This window comes from Periophthalmus magnuspinnatus, chromosome 19, assembly GCF_009829125.3.
Source record: "Periophthalmus magnuspinnatus isolate fPerMag1 chromosome 19, fPerMag1.2.pri, whole genome shotgun sequence".
Lineage (NCBI taxonomy): Eukaryota > Metazoa > Chordata > Actinopteri > Gobiiformes > Gobiidae > Periophthalmus > Periophthalmus magnuspinnatus.
Window position 1 is genome coordinate 4,310,069 of NC_047144.1, and position 23,090 is coordinate 4,333,158.

At 41.1% G+C, this 23,090-nt stretch overlaps 1 protein-coding gene across 1 annotated transcript; it reads right to left on the reverse strand.

Annotated features, from left to right (window-relative positions):
- Positions 1–1,199: 1,199 nt before the first annotated feature.
- ubald1a (UBA-like domain containing 1a) lies at positions 1,200–18,984 on the reverse strand. The gene is made up of 3 exons (XM_033984506.2): positions 18,713–18,984; positions 18,064–18,123; positions 1,200–3,163 (listed from the first exon to the last, which is right to left on the reverse strand). Exons 1-3 carry the CDS (start codon positions 18,818–18,820, stop codon positions 2,849–2,851), a joined length of 483 nt encoding a protein of 160 aa, XP_033840397.1. The 5' UTR covers positions 18,821–18,984; the 3' UTR covers positions 1,200–2,848.
- Between the last annotated feature and the right edge of the window lie 4,106 nt (positions 18,985–23,090).

Below are 23,090 nucleotides of genomic sequence, written 5' to 3' on the forward strand. Positions count from 1 at the left end.
GTGGAAAGTTTAATTTTATCCCTGCAGACAAGCACGTGGCAAACCTTCCACTGCATTCTGTTGTATTATAAAACAGTGAACTCTATGTGCCAAATCCAAACTTGGTAAATAAACAAAGCAGGAACAGTCATCTGACACAAAAAGTGCTGAGTTCTGCATGCTTGTCTTGTTCTAAACCAGTGAACTTTCTGTATCACCTTGCTGCTCGGTGTCAAACATGAGGTGAAACAGGTGTAGAACTGGTGATGGACCATCTGGGACGGCTGTTGTGTCCACAGCGTGCACTGACCCAGAAGCCAATGTCCTTGTTTAGTGTGAGGGACAGATAAACTGAAGCACGGCCGCTATGCTAACACAGAGCCATTTACACATGCTAATCGTGTTATTGACCTGGGCTGCAACCAGTCACCGACCTTTAAGCAGTACTTTTTGGTAACTTTTAAGAGAGTTCTGTTATTGGCAAGTATACATCCTCTAAACATTAACTTTTGACAGAACGTGAACATTGTTTAATAGAAATATCAATTTAATTTTTACCCCATAAATAACTTCTACCGGTAAATATTGACATTTTGCCCATATTCTCTAACGTTGTGTTGTATTTACTCCCCCGTTCCACTTGCTCAAATGCATCGCACCTTCCTATGCCAAATATTTAGCATTCACTTGAACTAGCTTAACACTTAACAGCCTGGCAGAGAGGTCTGGGCTCTCTCCCAATGTCCAAAATGCAATCACTTTTTTTTTTTTTTTTTTTTTTAAAGGAAAGAGGTTTCATGAGGACACTGAGAACCCAGTGCTCTCCACCGTACCACCGGCTCTCCCACTGGTATGTGTGGTTGGCGTTAATGTAGCGTTTGGGCATGTGGACAGCTGGTGTTTGTTTTTGTTTACATCAGAGACCCGTTGATAGAGGGAGGAGACGAGATAAGGATGGCCACACCGTCTCAAAAAGTATCCAGTTTGGTCCTATATTTGGGCTTTCTGTGTTATGTTTTGCTTGTGGATGAATTATAGTATTTTAGAGCGATGTAGTTGTAAAACATGGCTTGTTCGACTGGCTGGGTGACTGTACTAAATGAGCTTGGCGGAAAGGTGGCCAAGCGTAATGCATTCATCTTCCCACTGTCATTACTGCCCTGTTATTTAAGGCTACACAAGCAGAACCACGGCAAGCGACTGTTTACACAACACAAGAGTAGGTTGACATACAATATTTATTTAGGTTCACAAAAATGATAAGTTAATTATCAGGTAGTCCACAAATATTGTGGGAATGGTCTCATACAGTCATACAAGGGGGAAACGTATATGAGAAACCATTTAGGAACAGGCCCACCAATAAACGCTCAGATTTAACCAAATAAAGAATGGAGCATGAAAAAGGATGAACTGAAATATTAGTTGAAAAGAAAATGGTCATTTATGATCATCTCCATTATTTCTATAATCACTTTATCTTAAAAAAGACCCTTGGCTTTAGTCAGAATATCTTTCCTCTCAAATAATATTCAGAATGGACAGAAAGCAGGCAGACCCTGTTTGAAGTATTGCCATTTGACAGGGAGTTTCCTGCTCAGCCCCTCTGTTCTAAGTGGACCAGCTCCAAACAGAAATGCAGTGAAAACTCTGTGAGGGGGTACACTTGTGTAGTAGTCTGTAGTGTGCCAAAATAACTCAATCTAAAGTCAACGTTTTGTCTCTAATCTGAAATCTGACGGTGATAAGCTGCTATTGCATTTCTATTGGCTTTGGGAATGAGACCCGTCTACCCTTCCCCTGAACATGTCTCCTGATCATGTATGTTTGCTACAAAAGGTTTTACACTTTTATGAACACATCATGCAAAGTGGCAACTCTGTTTACAAGATGGAGTAGTCGTGGTTTTATATATGTAGCCATTTTAGCTGCTTTTGATTCACTCTTCCCTCCAGAAAAATCCCCCCCACCCCCCTTTTCAAAACTGTCTCCCAACAAAACAGAACAATTATCATAATAAACAATATTATATTAAACCATGATTTCTCGTTATACTTGTAATATCCAAATCTCCAGAAAAGTATACATACAGTGGACAGCTGAAGTCAGAGTCCAGGTTTTTCAACCGTGTCAGCGCTGAAAGAAAAGCCATTGCTGCGAGGAACAGTTAGCAGAAAAAGAAACTTTAAAAACATGTCCTGCATCAAACGACGGCAACGGTTGGTTTAAGAATCCCTGATTGGCTGAAAGAAGTCAGGTGACCACCAGGTGAGGTAAGAAAATCCCACCTTGACGATGGGGACGACAACATGGTGTTGGTCTAAACTCTAGGTGTGACTGTGTCTATTAGCTGTGTTACATTGGATTACAAACTCACTACTTGCTCACATGCCGACGCTCTGTGATCCTCCACAACACTGCGTCCAAGTCCCTCTCCTCAGTCCTCATGCAGCACACAAACACAGACGCCAGGTCCAAGATGAAAAACTCAACAAAAAGGTGAAATTACATCTGCTGCCTCCAATGTTCTCCAACATCACAGAAAATCCTTGGGCGTGACGATTTTTTTAGATTTTTTTTTTTTTTTTTTAGTTCAATAATATTTCTCTTATCTATGCATTTACTTAGGAAAACTAACAAAGGTTTGAGTTGCTCTTAGTACTATGTGTGTGCGTATCTTTTTTATATTTTTGTATTGACATTTGCATTGGTTTTCTCCTCCCTTCAATGTCCACAATGAGTTTTTCTTGGTTTGAGTAGTTTGTCTCTTTCCGTTGGTGTAGGCGTACCCCAGCAGGTTGGGGTAAAAGACTGAAGCCCCCGTCTCACCCCCCTCCCTCTACCCCCGTCCTCAGTCCCGTGCAGCGATTCATCTCTCTGCTTCCATGGCGACGCTGGCCTTCTGCTCCTGGCCTGTGTGAGGGTTGACGGGCGTGGGCCAGGCGGGGCAGGGCTGTGTGGGGGGCTGCCCCTGAGTCCAGAGTCCCTGTGTGGGCTGTGGTGCGCTCACACCTGCAGACATGCCCCAGCCCTGAGGGACGGGCGGAGACGTGGCCATGGCAGCAGCCATACTGCTGCCTCCACTGCCGCTGTTAAAGCTCTCCGACGCCTTCAGCCGTGAGAACATGGTCAGAGCGTCCGGGAAGTTTGGGGGCGTGGCTGGTGTGTTGGCTGGGGTACACATCTGGAACAGCAAACAAATGTGTCAGCGCTACATAAAAGCAAGTCACGTTCTACTGTTACACATAAGGAGTAATACCAGCTGTACATTATGCACGTGTGAACTGACCCAAGCTGTTTTAATCAAAGTTTATAATTCTTATTGCAATAGTCTTTTGAACACATTACTGCATCAAAAAAGCAAAATGTAAATATTTTAAGTTTATATTTCATGATCATTTGAAGCACATGTTCCTCCAAGCAAGGCAAGTGTTTCACTTATTGAGAAAAAGATTAAGTGCAAAATACAATTTTTTTTTCTTAAAAATTTCAGTATTTGAATATGTAGTCCTTGGGGTAATAATGAACATTTTATTAGAACACCAAAACAATTATCAGAGCTACCTGACTGTTTTTTTTCCCCCACAGAGACAAGATCTGCCTGAAAACAAAATAAAATTATACTGTCATATAAATGCTACGTCTAGAGACAATTTTCTTTGATTCAATAGTTGGGCTGTTTACAAATGTGATGATATGAGCAGATACCATCATTCATAACCAAATTGATGGTTTTACTAAATGAAAATCTTGGTGTCCCTGAAGTGCCCCTGTGACATTAGAGGCCCTTGTTTACACTGGCTTCCTGGTGAGTTCGTAGAACAGGTTAAATCACTCGTTTCTCTGGGGAGGCCTCACCACACAAACAGCCACACTCTCTCTCCTTAGTGTTAATGCGTCCCTGTGAGCTCTGACCCGTCCTGACCTGTTTTTGTTCGACCACAGACCTCGTGGACCATGTGTTCACAAAATAGTCTTTCCCTCCTCATCCTCTTTTAGACATTTACACCAGTGCTCTACTTCCTCTAGTACCCATTTCTGTTTGTCATCAGGAAAACAACAAGTATTCCCATTGGAGAATTTAAGGTAGGGACATACTAAAAATAAAAGCGACTGGCACGCAGCTATATGACGAAACAGCACTGACTCATTTTTAAAGTTTAGACGACTCCAGAACAATGTCAACAATTCTGCAGGCTACAAGTGTTTATATCAAGGGGAATTTTCTCCAAGTAGGAGGCAGTCGGTGGGAATGCTACAGTCTTGCACAAACACCAGATGAATGCATGGAAACCGATTCCCCAGGTCAAGCAAGGATGTTTGACCTGGGGCTGACCCCTTGGCGTTGAGATGGAGCACCGGTCCCTTTAGGGTGTAACCGGACCACCGCGCACCCTAAAAATTGCTGTTTGAAGGATTCGGAGCGTGCCAGGAGCCTCTTGGTGTTGTGAAAGGTGAACGGGTTGAGACAGGAAGTGCTGGCTCATGTCTTTGTAGCGGCTTCCTGTGGTAAACGGACACCCTGGAAAAGTTGGCGTGACCACAGTGATCCTTCCTGAGCAGGACGAGAGCTGGCAGTGCCCGCGCCGAGATTTATGCTAGCGAAGATTAGACGGGTGGCTAGCTAGCGACAATCAATGCCACCTACCTTCACTTTGACCTTTGAATCCACTGTTTATAAAGAGTGATTAAGTGCTGACTAGACGAGGTCAGACTACCCTCAAAAAGATTAGTGTATTCCTCCACACGCTGAAGTCCTAATCAACTCAAAATAAACATGCACAAAGAAAATGTATCCTGTTTTGGAAAACGTTAAGATTTTGAAAAATGTGTCCACTGTGGTGACATTGTGCATGCATCAATGTAGCTAGCAGTTTAAGCCTAGTGAGTTAAGCGTACTGAGTTAAATCTTAAGGCTTCTACCCAAACTTTACAATGCACCTTTTTAATAATTGACAAAACTGTCCTGAGACTTACACAACATTGTACTGAGAATGACACTCAAGACAGAATGTTTTGCCGTTGCAGTATTTATGCCATTTGATGTAACACTATGCCTGTCACGATGTATCGCTAGAGAGATGTATTGCATTAGGCCTGTCACGGAAATTACTATATCGACTTATCGTTCAATATATGAAAAGTCGGAACAATATGTTTTGGGGTTCAGTATTTATTGTGTGTTCCTTTGTCTTTGCTACTGAAGTGTTTCATTCTGTTTATTTATCGCAGCTCATGGTTTTTTAACAATATTGTAGAATATCGTTTTTGTGGTTGGGTTATTGTGTCAGTGGTATAAATTAAACTTCAGAATATGTTATTGCGACAGGCCTAGCTGCGATAAACAATAATTTTGAAACTACTTTATGCCACTGATACAATTAAAGTGAAGTAAGATAATGATCCCAATATTTTTTTTTTATTATATATCATACCATTAAAAGGCATGAGCTGCAACAATATAAATGGCTGAATGAAGTAATAATAAGCCACAGAAGTGACTTATTCAACCCTCAACAGCTCAAATCTTAGCGTATTACAACAAAAACAAAAATCTCCCCAATTTTGCAAAAAAAAAAGTACCCACGATAAATACTGAGCTCCAAAATATATAGTTCCAGCTTTCACATATTGAACGATAAGTCTATAGTAAAAACAAACATCTACCAAGTATTTCCTGATATATTTCGTCAAAATTTAGTCTTCCAAAAGGTACACTGGTCATTTCCCACTTGCAATCTTCAGCAAGAACCCAGTGTTGTAACGTTTTTCAGTACAAAAATAAGCCTAACAAACGCATCTCTATTGGAATGCTACTGTAAAACTACTCAGACGCCAGACAGTATCGACCCGCAGCGATCACGTTCTAACTTCCAAGACGCATTTTCACCAGGCACTTCGTCACTCATAAAAAAAAAAAAACCTCCAGCTGAGCTCTGTCGGCTGCCGCGCTCTCCATAGGAAACATTATCGCAGGCTGCACAGAGCTTTCGTTGTAGGATCTGAACGCTTCCTACGCACAAACATACAACCATTTAGAAGCAGGCAATGTTTATTTACTGTATGTGGAAATATAAGGCGGTTCACGAGCCTCCCTCACGGGCAGATTAAAAGGTGCTGTACCGGAGAAGCAGGTTACCGTGTGCTCTACCTTCAGCGTATTAAGAGGCCAAGCGGCAGATTAACTCACTGAACTAAAATCAAGGATGGGAAGGCGACACCGTACAGCAGCCGCGAAGACCGAAGACTATAGACCCGGGTTCAAATCCAGCGACGGTTAATGGTTTATGAAGAGTTAAATAATGACTTGAGTAAAAACATGCTACATACTACATTAAGCCCAAGTTAACGTGTGTGGATAATGATTAGAGAAACAACTATGAGGATTGCAGTAAACATTTTCTAAAGAATTGGAAGCAGCTTTTAGCAATTAGATAACACATTTTGAAGCGTGATATACTGCTACAGGAAATAATGTTAATGTAATGATAACGTTGAAACTACTTTACGCCACTTTCATTTATTGAAAGATCAGCCGATATAGTAATAATCGCGACGGGCCTATAGGTGATATGTTGATAAAAGCTGAACAGTGATCTCAGTCCTGTGACGATGTACTTTTTTTGGCGATATCGTCATGTTGTGGTTCACTAACTCATGATTCATCTGTAAAGCTCTGAGTGAGTGACAGCTGGATTCGGCCAATCAACTTTAAGAAGCGGGTGACGCCGTTTATCTCTTCAAGGCAATGCAAAGATGAGTGTTCGTGGATCGTGTTATGAAATCGTGATCTATGTCTCGCCCCACTCCTATTGCCAATTTAAATTTTGACTATCATTCTATTTTTAGCTCCAAAAGAACTAATACAAAACTACAATAAAAAAAACAAAAAACCTCAGGCCAACTGTGTTACAGCAAGATACACAGCAAGATGGCCAGTGACGTACAATATAGATTACAGTACAGAACATTATCCCAGGCAAGCTATCCTTCTGGGATGCTATATTTTCATTCTAACGCAGGAGGACCATATGCGGCAGTAACAAGATAAGCCGTTTCTGTTGCATGGGAACAATTGCTACTCAACAAAGAATGTATCAGGATCGGTAAATCATAAACCAGGTATTAATGAAAGACTGAGCACATATGCCAATCACTAATAGACAAAACTGCACTTACGACCCTTTTTGTGTTATAAACAGCAGCGTTTTCAAGGAACAGAAGCTCATTTTACATGCGCTCTGGTGAATTGGTAATGACGATAATTCCAAAGAAACCTGACCTTACCCTATGACTTGAATATTGTCATTTGAGAAGAATGTGGATGCCAACAGATAGTAGGCTATTAGCACAAAGCAAGGCAGTGTGTCGTCTGGCTTTCCGTAAAACAACCAAACTAGCCCCTATCAAAACTGCAGGTATCCAGCCCTCTGTATGTTTCTGATGTTGAGACGGTAACAGCGGTTATTATTGTATCAAATGACAAAGCGCTGCAGCAGGAAAAGTATACACACAGCGTTTTAAAGCAGGGAGGTCTAGTCAGTCTTTTCGGCGCACCATTTGTTCTGGATACACAGATGGAGAGACGCAGACCGGGAGAGTTTGTGTTCAAAACAAGAGTCGGCTGAGAGGAGTTGCCATGGGGACGGTTGTTACGAAGAAGATCTCAGAGCGTTGACGGGATGGCGCTGTGGTTTCACTGTCCGCAATCTCTCGGAGTTCAGCGTGCAGAGGAAACCGATCCAGGAATGAGCCGAGCCAAAACGCAGAGTGCTTGTGAAAATATTAAGTGCAATTCATTAATAGAGCAAAGGATTGTGTCATCATAACTCAGAGGATTTTGTGTTAGCCTAATGTTAAACCAATGGGGATTTTAAGATGCTAAATACTAAACAGAAGAGCTGTGTAATGACCTGATATATTGTACTTTTAAATGAAGTAATTTAATTTAATTTAATATAATTCATAGTTTTGGAATTTTGGCATTTATGGATATTTTGCAGACTGGTACACAAACATGGAGGGTTTTCTTATAATGTTTGTTTTGCGAGCTCTATATTGGTATTTTTGAGAAACACCAGGAAAGAAAACAGACACATTGTTTTTATAATCGAACAAAAGGAACATTATTTTCATATTTCAGCATTGGCTCCTTTCCAAATCCACAATAACATTTTTAGGTAGATAGCCTGTCTGGCCGAAAGCAAAGGGATGATCAATGAATTTTATGCAAACTGGACGCACAATTAGTCCATCAACCTCCAGTGTTAAAGGGACCGTTTCAGTGGAAGTTAAGTTAGGATTTGTGGTGAGTTTTATAGGGGGCACCAGTTTAAGCAGGACAGCATTTCACAGTCGTCCGAGATACAAAGTGAGGTTTCAAAGAGCAGTCTTCTAAACCTAAAGGGTCCAGTTACTGCTCCTGACCCTGCAAGACCTCTGTAGTTTTTGTGAACTTGCTCCAGTCACCACTACACACTCACATTCTTAAGTGTAATGGATATGCGATGTCTGCAGCAGCTGCCGGTGGAATTTTAAGCCAAATCTTGAAATGTAATCGCTTGGTTTCCGCAAACATCGCTTACAGGCCAAGAGATGTCATTGTTAGGAACAGAAGGTAAACTATTCAAGTTTAGGACAAATATGGCAAAATGTTTAGATGTTCTTTGCAACATAGAACTGGAACTAAACTGACTGTTCAGTAGAGCCAATCTAAACTGAATTGGGTTGCTCAAAATGTTGTTTTTCTGATTGGTTCTTTTTCTAATTGCGCCATTCCAAAACCAAAAGCCATGTATTGGTTGGCAATGCTACCTAAATCATGGTTTGTCTGTGTAATTGCTTATGGAGGTTGCTTAATTTATTCCATCTGGAAATCCACATCAAAACCGCAGACAAAACTCAAGCCTGGCATGGAATGGATAGTTAATCAAAAGGACATTTATGACAAGACATGCATACATGTAAACACAGAAAGTCTTTTTTCTGTTTAGTGTTTAGTAAAACTCGTCATCTGCTGCTGCTCGTAAATTTAAACCTAAAAAAAGAATTGCATCTCTGTCTGAAGGTAGTCTCTGTGAATGTCTTATAAACTGAAATCAAACGTTTGATGAAAACTGCAGTGTTCATGTTTGGCAGAAAGTAACGTCTCCAGCTCTCCATCCTCCTTCACCTCTCTCTCTGGACTGTGTGAAGTTGTGACACTTCACACACTGTACAGTCACAATATCACAGTAAACACACACAGATATCTCAGTTATATAGTACACTATTATTTATCAAAATATGTTTGAACAATTGAAAGTGAAATTTCAAACTGTTTTTCTATTATCTATGCTAGGTCAACTTTGATCAGAATCATGCTCAACTGACAGTAAATTGTTTACTTAGATTAAACTTTTAAGGCCATAACCAGTTTGGATTTTGTGCATATTGTCAAATATTTGAATGATGTCAAAAAGCTACTTAAACATGGTACAGTAAACACTTAAAGTTGGATGATTCCAGTATTACAGGGTGGATTCAGTCCTCTTTTTTGCTTTGTCTGTTTTGATAGTATTATCATACTTTAGTTTCAACATGGGGCAGCTGAGGATGGCCACTGACGTCACACAATGTCTAAATAACAACTTTTAACCCTGGGAACTCTACAGCAACTTGAACAAAATATGATAAGACCTACCTAGTGTTTATATTGTATGGCTGGAAGAGATAACAGACAACTGCTACACATTAATCTTACACTGCAAGAAAAAGAATGTTGTGACGTTGTGTTAACCACAACACATAGGTGGTTAGCTTGGGTCTGAAAGAATGCTTGCGACACAGAAGAATCAAGGAAGTAGATGATAAAATGCAGCGAGATAGTAGTGCAGTGGATTTCACTTAAGAGGAACTAAAAGGACGCAGTTATGACGACTGTTTCAATAAGGCATTGCAACATTAGCTGCACGTGACGCAGCCTTTCTGATAAATGTTTAAAAAGGGAGTGTTCATAAAGGTCTGTTTGTAGCCTAGCACTAGTGTATGTTTTGGAGCAGAATCGCATGCAGCCTACCAACAGCACATAATGGGTATTTAATAACTCTCCCAAAGTCACAACATGCATCTCCATTTGTCAAATGGTACATGATATTGAGCTTCACTGTGCCCTCTTATTAAAGGCTTAGAGAGAGGGATGGTTGGAGCGTTTGTGCCAATCCTGCACTGGCCATGTTCAAAATAATTATAAGTGATTCTAAAGTTAACCCTAAATGCTATGGAAGCCTGAAATGTATACCAACTAAAATTAAAATACATTTTTTTTCCTTTTTTGCTTTACTCATTTCCTCTAGGGGAAGTTTACCTTACCTTACCTTAGAATATCCAATCACAATATGATTTCGTGCACCACTCAAGTCTTTTCGATTTTAAATGGAATTACATTTTAATTCATTGATTCGTTGCCAAACACTAGCTTAATGTTTTCAAGAAAATGCACTATATCTGTCAAGATTTGCATAGCTAATTCACGGCGAGGCTAATCGTTGGCAGCTGTTCCTGTAGGTCCATTATTTTAAGATGATGCCAGACACTGCTCTACAGAATTGATGCACTAAGCAACAATTAAGTTCAAGTTGCAACAAACAACCAAGTCAAAATAATTCACTTTAAAGAAGGGCTATTGCACCTCTATGGGCTAACAAAATACATATTTAGATCATCATGTTAGGTTTTTTTTTTGTTTTAAAAATGCTATATTCGCCGAAAACAATGTATTTAAAACGTTAAATATGTTTCAGTTTCGCTCCGAGTTTCCCCTCCCTTTGCTCTTTGTGCTCACACCTCCATCAGAGCGCAATCACAACACAATTAACGTGCATCCTGCTAATGATGCTACTGCACATTGCATCAGGTTTGTGAGGTTGTAGTTTAATGTTTTGTTTCCTGCTTTTGTATATTTGTGAAAAATTGCTGTGTGGGAGCATGGGTGACACAGGCTTGGCCCAGGAAAGATCTCTAGATTACTCAAACATGCATGAATGACATCTAAACAGACAGACATGTTTTCTACATTGTAACATGGTAGAGAGCTCAGAAATGTCATTTTTTTCACAATAGCTCCTCTTTAAATCACACTATTGGAAGGAACTGGGACAAAACTTTTAAACTGCAGACAGTTGAGACAGCACTTTCATTTAGCCCAGCGGGGGAGGTATAGGTGGAGACTATGCGACGCGCTAAATTGCATCAAATTGTTCCCATCCACAGTCTAGAGTTTGTATTCACACTAAAGCACTGACACGAGAGGGACAGGTGTGGCTAAACGTTTGAGCCAACTTTAAGTGTCCGACCTAGGCCACGACCCCGACACTGCTTTCAGCTCACGGCCCTGCGCTCTGGAAGTCGCCACATGGTTGATCATTAGCTGAATCACTTTGCTTTGCCCATGTACAGTAACGGACAGACAAATACATAGAAGAACAGTGCAGAACGGTCTGGGCTTAAAAGCAGTTGGCAGTAGAAATTCTAACAGCTAACAATAGTTGTACAGTCAGTGGTGTACTCCAATCTAGAAAGAGGGAGTAGGAGCTTGGCCCAGTGACTGAACAGGCTGGCAACAGAAACTACTGGGTCAAAGGTTGAGAGGGGAACAAAACATTGTTGTGATGTTTGCCCTTCGTCGCATTTTGCAAATATACCAAAACAAATGTAGCCATAATCAGTGTGAAAAATATTTGTTTAAGCGGTGACAATTTCCTGCAGTATGATGAGTTATGAGCTGCAGCAGGCCATAAAGACGTTTATTGTACATTTTAGCCAATAAAAAATCTAAATACAAATTGAACTTCAAGAGTGTTTTTTTCATTTGTTCAACTCCAAAAAAAACAAAAAAACAACAAAAGTGAAATATTTTGTCACTTAGAAAAAACATTAATTTTGTAGGGCTGCACAATATGAAAAAGATGTGATATTTGATAATCATGTTTATTGTGTGGTGATAGTGATTATTGATATCACCATAGCAACGTATACTTTTTGGCACAGTAAGTTCAGTTAATTTGAAACAAAAAACTGCACAAGCCTTCACTTACTAGTCAAAATAAAAACTTGAAGACAAAACCAAGACCAATCCAAGTCTAATGCCTTTTCGTGATATCTGTATTTTGACGATATAAAGCAGATGCCAACAAAATGTCCAAGAATAAATGCAGACTCAGCTTGTTAACTTCCAACTATAGCGCTTTCTGCTTTTACAACCTAGATATTTTTAGTCAGTTATTCTGTAGGTATAACTGTACTGCGCACATAAAAGCAAAGCAAAGAATGCGTGGGTCAGGGTCCACTTGTGTAAACGGCAGTAAAAAGAGGCTGGGGAAGGTGACAGCACAGGAATAGCAGAGGTCCGGCACAGAGTAGTCAGCTGACCAGCTCTGTGAAAACAGGCCAGCACTCAGACAATGCCTCCTCCTAGTCTTTATGCAAGAAGATTCCCATGTGCCCCAGTGCGTTAACGGTCGCAGGCCTAACCATTTGCGTCTGGGTGGACTCAAATGCTTAGGTCTGCTCTTGAACACATCTGGTCCCTGCTGTGATCCCTCCAGAGTCTCGAAAGCCAAAGTTGGGTATATGACTACACGCCTTACAGTGCGGTTAAAGTTCTGGGAAGGTTTAGGCCTGGAAACAAGCAGGGAAACATGCTGGAACAGGCAGTGCACAGGCCAACCCTCCTCAGATGTGGAGAGGTGCTCTGCATGACTGTCACTTACTTGCTCAACTCTTCCACCTCTCTGGTCTATGTTAGACTCATAGTTTTGCCGTTTATTGGGTCCAACACTTGGACAATGTCTTCACAAGTGAGAACATTCTATTTGAATAAATCTTGCATGTTATTGTTAAGAATGTATCTCACTGCTAAGGCCAAGTTTAAATATAGTCCAAGGATCAGGGCTTCAATGCCAGTCCACTCAAAGTACCAAATATGCCACCTCCAAACTCTACTGCATTTTTGGAGAATTTTTTTTATTATTTTTAAATATGGCATCATCAGAAATTGATGCTCTGAGGAACTTTATTTGAAAACTATGGGTAAACTAAACTACCAAAATTGACAGGTTTGGAAAGACAATAATGGCCTTAATGGTCTTCAGCTATATTGAAAAAAGTAACTGCAGTATTGTAAAGCATGATTGGATTTTTAAGACTATAAAACATAAGCAAATGTTTGTCTGTACACATACTTGATGTGTTTGAATGTGCTTTTGAGAAAATGCTTCTGACAAATAGATAAAGATTGGAGCATGATGTTGCAACATCTGAGCGCGCCTGGGCCCTTCAGCCCAAAACGTCAAAGACCAAAACAAACTCATACAAATCAACATTTTATTTGTACTAATTATATTTAGAAATGAAAGGTACTCACAGAATATTGTCTGTTGTATCTCTACTTTTACATGTGAAAAATGTTAAATTCAAACAAACTGTTGGATTGGTCAACCGTAAAGACAGACTGGGTGCAAAGTTCCAGTGGATGAACACTATCTTGACTCAGAGCAGTCAGATTACAACACACAACAGAACAACTGAACAATGGTACAAATGCGAGTGGATTTGAGCCGGGTCTGGACTTAATGAACTCATGGAAGTCATTCCTGCCACAACATAGAGAACACCTTGTTGCTGTTGTAGCAGACTCACAAAGACACCAAGTCAGCTCTGTTATTGTACCATGTGCCCAAATACTTGTCATTGCCCTGTTATTAGCCCGATTTAGCCATACATCCCGTCTCACGTCTTCATTGGAACAAGCATATAGTTTTACAATCATCCTTTTCCCTTCATGATAAAAGACCCAGACATGCATGATGATTTATGAGGCTAATTATACCTCTTGCTCTTCTGCACAGAGCCCTCCTTGCTTCAAACCCATAACAAGCTTAAGAGAAAAGACTGGGTTTAGACCCTGCCTGGACGCCCAAGTTGACTGTTTGTAGTTACCAGAAACATTAACAACCTCACGCCCACTTTTATCACCGCAACACCCCCTAGCAACTTCAAAAACTGAGATCAGTTTGAGGAGGTCAACTGGCCCCTGTAGGAAACTATGAATGTAAAGTTCTTAAAACATTACTCTGAATTTTTCTAGGAGGGGTCATTTTTGTTAGCCTGACCCACAAAAGGGATTGCAATTTTGCTGCATAAAGACTTAACTAGCAGCAAAAATGACACACATAAAGCAGTCGCACGGTTGTTAGATTCCGCAGCCAAGTCAGATGATGAGAGGGACGTGGAGAGGGGAGGGGGGGGGAGGGCGGGGGTGTCACATGTTCCCAGACAGCGGTGGAAGTCGTCCAGCTGAGCTACTTCCTGGTGTGTGTGGTCACATGAGGATTCATTCATTTTATTGTGGCACGTCGTGTACCACATGGAGGAATCATGGAAACACTGACATTTTTGTGTTTGAACATAATGCACGCAGCCATGTTCCTTCCAGCTTACTCAGAAATAGTTGTGCTGACAGCGTGGACTCTTCTATGCTCTAAAAGTTACATAACCTCTGATTTAGGCATTCAAAATGTATCATAAACATATTGTATGGGCCTCGCCTGGGGACTATAATTCCAGTATCGGTGTGTTTAATTTGTGACTTTCTGGTATGTCTATCAGTAAAGAAAACACAGATTACAGCTAGACCAACAACACACACAAAATAATCTATTGACTAGTCAGTGTGAATAATTTCCTTTCAAAATTTTGATTTGATACAGCAACATTAATATTTCATCTCATGTTTAATTTTAAGATGTAGTCCAAACAATATAAGCAATGTATTAACTGGTAGTGTTTATGGTATGAATCACATGAATGACCAAGCCCACAGAGATTGGGTTTCTTTACTGGCAGGCCAAGCTTACGTATAAATGAAGTAGAATGTGTTTAATTTTTGATAAGAGATTAAGCTTCAGGTAGACTAACAACATCATCTAGCGTTCCCGCATGTTGATGATGAATTGTCCTCTTCCTGGTGGATCAAGACCCCAAAACAAGCTGATAAAGAAGTAGGATTTGATGAAGTAATCTCCCATAACAAAACATAAGGGGCTTTGTATAACTGTGGGACAAAGTGTGCATGGTATATAGAGGAGGAGTCGAGGGAATTGAGAGGACAGAGATGGTAGTTCTTCGGTCCTGGGCCCGTGCAGTGAAAGGGTCCATTTTGGGACATGTGAGAGCAGCATCCTGTCGGAATGCGTTTGTGGTTGCCGTGTTTGTATGAGCAGGGTGTGTGTGGCGGCAGGGAGGGGGAAAGAGCACTGGATGGACGTTCAGAGCCTGCATCATAAAACAAAATGATACGGGCTTTGATAGCCACGGCCGGACGCACAGAGATAAACAAACAAGAGTTCACATCCAGCGGTAGAGATGGTGCCGATACATGTGACAACATACAGTTTAATATGAATACAGGGTGAAGTGCTTTAAATCATTTATCCAGACACTCCCTGGGTAAAAGAACAGAACAATACGAGTGATTAAGATTAATCTTTGCCAGAATGAGACAAGTCTGAATTGGTTGCCAGGTGTTCTTAATAAAGTTTTTCGACAATATACGTTATGCACAGCTTACATCTAAAAGTTAACGCCGGTTTAGGAGTGAAACAAGTTAATCAATTAATTAAAGCCTGCCACACACACTAAGATATTTCAGTCTTAAATGATTATTAAACATGCGACAAGATGTGAAGACCACAGACACAAAGAGAATCAATTGAGATTTTAAATCTCTGAGTGCAAAGACTGCAGTGGGATATGGCAAAGAAGAGACCACGCACCACAGGCTAAAAGTTGTGAAAGTACCTTATGTCAGCTGTTTCCTGTCAACAGTAAAACATCTCACTTTGAGACTCTAAAGTATTCAAAAGATGAGAGCAATGCACTTCAAATTTAGATGCAAACCAAAACTGTTATTATTTGTGAAATGTGGTGCAATAGTTAGATAAAGTCTTTTGAATGCACAGAAGGCTGGCGATCAACTACACAGGAAGTGGAATCACTATCACTAATCTATGGCAGCTTCACCCCGATCCTTGGTGTGTGGAATTAAACAGACACTTATGAGGATCTTCTCTAGCCTTTCTACTTTGTAAAGAACACTGGGTTAATAGTGCTGTTTTGTGGACTGGGTGTCATTATTTGCAGCGGACAAACTCTAATGGATAAAATGGATGAGAATTCTGCAGTTTAACTTTACGAGAGGTGAGGAATAAAGTTGCCTTTAAATTATTTCGACATTTCCTGAGATTATATCTTATGCTTCTGTATCTGTCACTTTTATTTTTGTGGTTATGATATGAGAGAGCAGCTTAAAGTCTCTTTGACACCAAACACGTGAGGAGCGAAGCGGATTAAAAATCGAGGATATGAGGAACGAAAATCGGGTCTCGTCTCCCCAAAAATCGGCCCTAAATCAGGCAAATTGTGCTGTAGTGTGTGGTGGGCTTCATTTAGTAATCAAATAATTGATCTAGAGTCTACATAGACTCCAAACATGTCATGTCTTTTGCGACCTACACAACTTATCAATAAATTGAAATAATAATAGCTAAATATAAGCTAAATAATCTATAGTTTGAGCCCAGCTACACCAGTTATAATTTATCAAGATGTATTTGAATGCTTTTGATTCTGACATATTGCAACAAACATACCAGATTCAGCCTCATTCACGGTGTGCATTGGGCCTTTGCTGTAACAATAGCATAAAGCAGCTCACTGCTCACACAGTCCATAAACTGAGTGACCTACATGTACATGATGTCCTAACCTGCTGTGCTGCTGAGCGCTACACGTCTATGGGCAGAGCCGGGGCCATTAGGGCTGAGGGCAGACAAACAATCAAAAAAGCAATCTACACAAACACAAACTGAGCTCATGTGTAATAAACAATTAAAACAAAAAAGGACGCTCATTTTGTTTCCAGCGGAGTGAAGGTGGCGACGACAAAAGATTAAAATGGTGGACATAATGCTCTTTTATTGTGACTAGCACTGACAAAATGTGCAAATAAACTTTCAGCAATGTGACAGATAAAAGACAGTGACTTTAATCATGCTATGTTATTTGTTCCTTAAATTAAAGTAAAGCATTTGGAGACGTGTTCTCTGTTCTAAAGACTAAGAAGCTCTGGCTGGGTTTCATTTTATACAAAAGGTGCTGCGGACTGCTCGCCATTATTGTAATTATTATGGTAGGACATGCACACATACACACACACACACACACACATTCAAACACTATGCAATAAATTCTCATCCTTCCTCTTAGTATATTGTGAAAAGCACTGATAAATGTTTAACTTTGATAGTGAAAACCAAACACACGCTCAGAGAAGGAAGAAGGCTGAAAAACTGATTTGGTCAAAGCTGCGTACATCCTCGTCAGGCTTTAGCAGAGGGCAGCTGTGCAGTGCTGCGTGCATATACAGCTGCAGACAAAGGCTTGTGTGCTGCTGATACAAATACTGACAGTGTTTCGTAATGTTAAAGCCGTAGCTCTGCTCATGTATGCGTGTGGGGAATATCCTACTGCTTTTACAGCTTGTCCATCTCCAACGTGTCGGGGAGATGAGAAGAATGCAAGGCACAAATGCAACTGCTACAAGGGTACATTTATGAGGGGCAGCTGTCCACTTCCTTAGATTAATATTATTCTTTGAAGCATAAAAACCCAATGACTATGTCTCAATTGCCATTTTAGGGCAAATATAGCATTAGATGGGTGTTTTTTTTCATGGTGTGTAGAATATTTGTAGTTCTTGTGAGGCACACCACTCCACACTCACGCTCTGTTTTCAAAGAGCTGCAGCTACATGCCTGCCCCTGTGTTTATTTCTGGAAGCACACAACATGGCCGACATGTGCTTTGTTATTGTTAGTACAACGCCTAATCTAATGCCTTTTAATGAACATTTTACACTTTGTTTTGTATCAAAACACACAAATAACTAGTGCATAAACATTATGTAAGCTCATGGTTTGGACATAATGCCATAAACAAAACAACACCACAATGTAAATGATCTGCACTTCGATTCATTGCACTCACCATTTGATGATGATGGCCATATGGAATATTTGTTTCTTGAAAAAAGGTACTGAGGGCAGTCTACAATGAAACAGAAGAAAACCACACTTGATTTCAGATTGTGCCATTAGTGTGAAGCTAAACGCTAGCACTGTCTTTGTGTTGTCAAACATGCATATTGGGGTGTCAGCGACACTAACAGGGTAATACAATGGACAATAACGCTAATATCTATGTTGGAACAGACGGAACAATAAAACAAACTAGTGTTTAGTGAGTGAGTGGATAAAGCGGCGGTCATTGCGTAATAGCACGCGCTGGCCTCGCCTGTACTGTCATGGGTCGGATTATAGTATTTAATCTAGACTCAGTCTAATTGGGTGTGCTAGGCACCAGGGCGTCATGTGTCCTTTGTGAAAGGCTCTACAACATTAAAATACTGTGTGAAACGTGTTTAAGTTCTGTGTAAAAGTGAGAGTCCACGGGGCAACTCAAATGAACAAGTACAAGTGTAACTAAAGTGGTTTTGTGTCGTAAGTCTCAGTCTAAACCCATGAGGCGGATAAGTAGCTTCGGTCAAAGCTTGCAGTCTCCCAGATATAAACAATAGCAGTAGTGCTAAGATTAGCATGCTGATTGAAAGCCTGGAGCCCGGTCTCCTTCTTTTTACCTCAAACTGCCAATGTGCCGCCTGCAGAAGCTGCTTGGCTTGGTCTGCCGCACAACCCGCCGTCAGGACAAACTGGTTAATCATGACTTGATGTTTAAGTTCATCCATTTTCGACGCTGTCCTTGTCCTACAGGCGGCGGCTGGCTCTCAGGCAGACTTTCGACCCCTTTTCCTCTTTTCTTCTCTCTAGTTGTATTCCTTTTCGCTGCTCAGTCGTCCACCATTACAGCCGGTCGAGCAAACACAAATATTTACTGTAGGAGCGGTAGTGGAAGAACAGCCCGTGACTGACACGAGGATCCATCCAATCACAGCACAGACGTGTCGGTGGGACTAGTGCGCCTCGAGCCTGGGGTCTCCCATTACAGAGGCTTTAGGGGCCTCTAGTGCTCTTATTGTGCGCCCCACACACCTGTGAGCTCACACAGTGGGACGTGGTTAAGCACACGGTGTAATGTTAGTCCATTTAAAGCGTTTATATCTCACTAAACCCTCCGTTTGTAGTCGATGTGCTGCTAAGAGGGTTTGTTTTGGACTACAACTCCCACACGCGCTCTCTTTGTTTGTAGAGCACGGGGGACAGACTTTAGTGAATGACGGCGGCTCTCCACCAATTCCCACGCGCGCTGTGTCACTCTGTGGCCAAATATGGTAAACAAATCCTGCATCGCCAATTACATCGCTCTGAGTTAAATTAGGGACAGAGGTACGTTCATAAGCGTCAGGTCGTCTGTTAAAATATGAATTTAGTTGAAATATATCCGGTCACTAGCGCAGTAGAGCAGTCTGAGGCTCCTGCTGAGCCAATGATCTGTGCGCAATAAGATGGCACTGTAAGCTTGATTTATGCAACCACTGGAGAACTTTGCTTTAATAAAAGCTAACAGCTTTCATTTATCACAATTCTTTATTTTTGGCCGAAGTATAAACACGCTCAATTCATTGTTAAATATCGCCATTGTAACAATTGAAAACACTCATCATCATCATCATTATTATTATTATTATTATTATTATTATTATTATTATTATTATTATTAGGCTTATTGCATGTTTTCACTAAGGATCCTGCTCTTTGCATATTGTGTTACTCGGCCAAAGACGTTCAGACAAAACAGCATTCTGATATAAACACAGCGGTGGATTATGGGTAACTGTACAGTGTAAACATAATTTTATCAATGGCACGTTTCTGGAGTAGAAATAGTGGACTATACAGTGTAAAGAGAGACACCTGCTGGTGAATGGCGTACACTGCAAAAATAATAACATTGTTCACAAAAAACCCCAAAACAAAACTGAGGAACAGTATCTGAATTCAGATATGTTGGTATGAGGGCTAAATACAAAAAGACCCCACACATAGTCAACACTGTGAAATTGAAACTTTATCACATCAGTTTTAAATGGTACTCATGGGCAAGTATGGCCCCCACAGAGTTTATTTTGGGAGAGGGATGGTGTTCTCAGGCATCTCCTCCGACATCTTGACCAAAGCGTCACAGAGCTCAGTCCAATCTGGCAGCACCAAAAGGACCTTCAGGCATTCTAATGGATTTAGGTCAGGAGAGCATATGGCCTTGATGGTACTGCTTTCTTCATCCTCCAGAAACTGTATTCATACTCTCACCCACTGTCATAAAGCCGTGCATTGTGTTGCACCAGAAGAAATCACACAAGAACAAACAAAACAAGCATGAGTTTAGTTTCTGAAGGATTGGTCAGATACACCTGTGGTCATTTTGCTGCCTTGCACAAAGGAGCAGGGTCAGAATCCAGTGATCCCAGTGATTCTGGGTTGGTGACATTTTACAGTTCTACCCAACTTTAATGCCTGTGTTTCCTGGAACACTCTCCCTGCGTTGGAAACTGTGCTGACACAGCAGCAGTTTTGGTAACTATGTACCAAAAATACATATTCAGAATGCAAATTTTGAGCCATAACAGCTTGTCAAAGCTTGATCTTATCAGATCTCAGAAGCTAAGCAAGACCGGGCCTGGTTAATACTTGAATGAACCGCTGGGAATATCAGGTGCCACAGTGGGGCATCAGGGGCCAAACTATCATTGTGTCCTAAGGCACGTCACTTCACCCACTTTGCCTAGTATGAAAATAATAATAAAATATTTTATTTATAATGCACTCTTGATTCCATAGAGTGCTACAATAAAACAAGAACTTTAAATCAATACTAATTGCTAAAGGCTAAAAAACGTCAACAGTAAGCTTTTCTAAATAAAAAGGTCTTAGATTAGCTTTAAAAATCTCCAGGCTCTGTGTGGCTCTCAGCTGGACAGGGAGGCAGTTCCAGAGTTGTGGTGCAGCTGAACAGAAGGCTCGGTCCCCCGTTGTATGGAACCTAGTGGGGGGGACCTGAAGGAGCCACCTGAGGATCTCAGGGTGTGGTTGGAAGATTGCAAAGTGATCAGGTCTTGCAGATGCAGTGGTGCCTGACCAGTGATGCATTTAAGGGTCAGCAGAAGGATTTTGCATTCAATCTGGGATAAAACAGGGAGCCAGTGCAGTGATTTGAGAATAGGAGAGATATGTTCACATTTTCTGACTTTCATTGGGATTCTGGCAGTGCTGTTTTGAATGTAGCGTAGTTTTTGAATGTCCTTGGCAGGAGTCCCAACAAAAAGGCCATTACAATAATCCAACCTTGAGGAGATAAAGGAATGGACAAGTTTCTCTGCATCTGGGAGGTTTAGAAGGGGGTTAGTTTGTGGATGTTTGTAGATGGTGAAATGATGTCTTACACAGGTGTTTTATGTGGTCACTGAAAGTCAACTGTGAATCCAACCGAACCCCCAGGTTAGTGACTGAGGAGGAGAGAGTGACGACCTGACCATCAAAGGTGAACCGTGATATAGCAAAGGAGCGGATCTGATGGGGGTGCGAACAAGGAGTGCCTCAGTTTTACTACTGTTTAGCTGAAGGAAGCTGCTGTTCATCCATGCCTTTACCTCCTCAAGGCATGCAGTGAGTTGTGACAGAGCTTCAGATGAGCTTGGAGCAGTTCTAATGTACAGCTGTGTGCCATCAGCATAACAGTGGAAGGACAGCTCATGTCTGCTAACGACATGACCGAGGGGTAGCATGTAGTTGGTAAAAAGGATGCGGCCACACGTGATAGGGAGAAACCTGGACTTACTTCCCCCCAACAGAACACATTGAGTCCTGTGAGACAGGTAGGACTAGAACCACTGCAATACAGTTCCCGACAAGCCAATGGTGTTGTGGAGGTGATTCAGGAGAATGGTATGATCCACAGTGTCAAACGCTGCTGTCAGGCCGAGGAGAATGAGCAGAGATTCTGAACCTGCATCAACTGTCATCAGTAGGTCATTTGTCACCCTGAGCAGAGCTGTTTCCGTGCTGTGGGATGAACGACAGCCTGACTGGAACCTCTCAAACAAGCTGTTACGCTTGAGATAGTTCTGAAGCTGGGAGGCTGCTGCCTTCTGGAGGACCTTTGACAGAAAAGTGAGATTTGAAATAGCTCTGTAGTTAGCAAGAACCTCTGGGGCTAATTAGGATGACAGCAGGGACGGATGACAGCAGCTTTAAGGGAGGATGGAACATGTACAGTTTGTAGTGAAAGGTTCACAACCTGCTCAATGATTGGGCTGACCATGGGACTGAGTGACAAAACAATCCATTTTGCACCTTGAAATGGCAACCTGAGCAGTTACTGTCAAGTTTAGATGACTTTGTCAGATTTAGGGGTTCTTGATTAACACAAAAGTGTTCTTCAGAGGTACTATGGCAGAGGACATTGCCAGTGCTTTTCATGTCCTTGAGGTGTATTATATGCACTGCAACTGTTACTGAATGACAGTGGGAGGCTGGCAACAATACCAGCAGCTGTTTAAACATTTGTCCACCTCAGCAGCAGCAGGCTCTTTGTCACAAACCTGAACAAACCTTAAGACATTTTCACATGAAGCCTCCTTCACTGGTCACACAACAGCTGCCTGCTACATATTCATTTAAAAGAGCTGAACTTTATGCAGTGAGCATGCACAGGTTACTCTCTCCATCTTGAAAAACTACAGTGAAAATGAAATTAATGAAAGGTTGCTGTTACTTTGGAAAAGCGTATCGGCAATGACTGTAGGTGAATATGTGTAGCATTTTAAGTGGTTGATTGTACATTCATTTGTAATGCATTAAAAGGAAGTCCGGGACAGGATATACTTGTGGCTGGTTGTTGAGCTTTTGTTTCAGCAATCAGTCAATTTTACACTGTATAATACACTGTAGCATAATCCAATTCAACAGCACATTCATTTATGTATTTGTTTAAAACAGCTGCTGCCTTGTATGCACATTGATATCATGGATAGCATCTGTCCCAAACTGTATTCATTATTT

What these genes read in the sequence shown, in the direction of transcription:
- ubald1a (XM_033984506.2), bottom strand. Translation starts at nt 18,820, where the DNA reads ATGGATGAACTTAAACATCAAGTCATGATTAACCAGTTTGTCCTGACG. An exon ending in CGGCACATTGGCAGTTTGAG is followed by an intron (nt 18,124 to 18,712) that starts GTAAAAAGAAGG and finishes GTTTCATTGTAG; the next exon opens with ACTGCCCTCAGTACCTTTTT. An exon ending in ATGGCCATCATCATCAAATG is followed by an intron (nt 3,164 to 18,063) that starts GTGAGTGCAATG and finishes TTGCTGTTCCAG; the next exon opens with ATGTGTACCCCAGCCAACAC.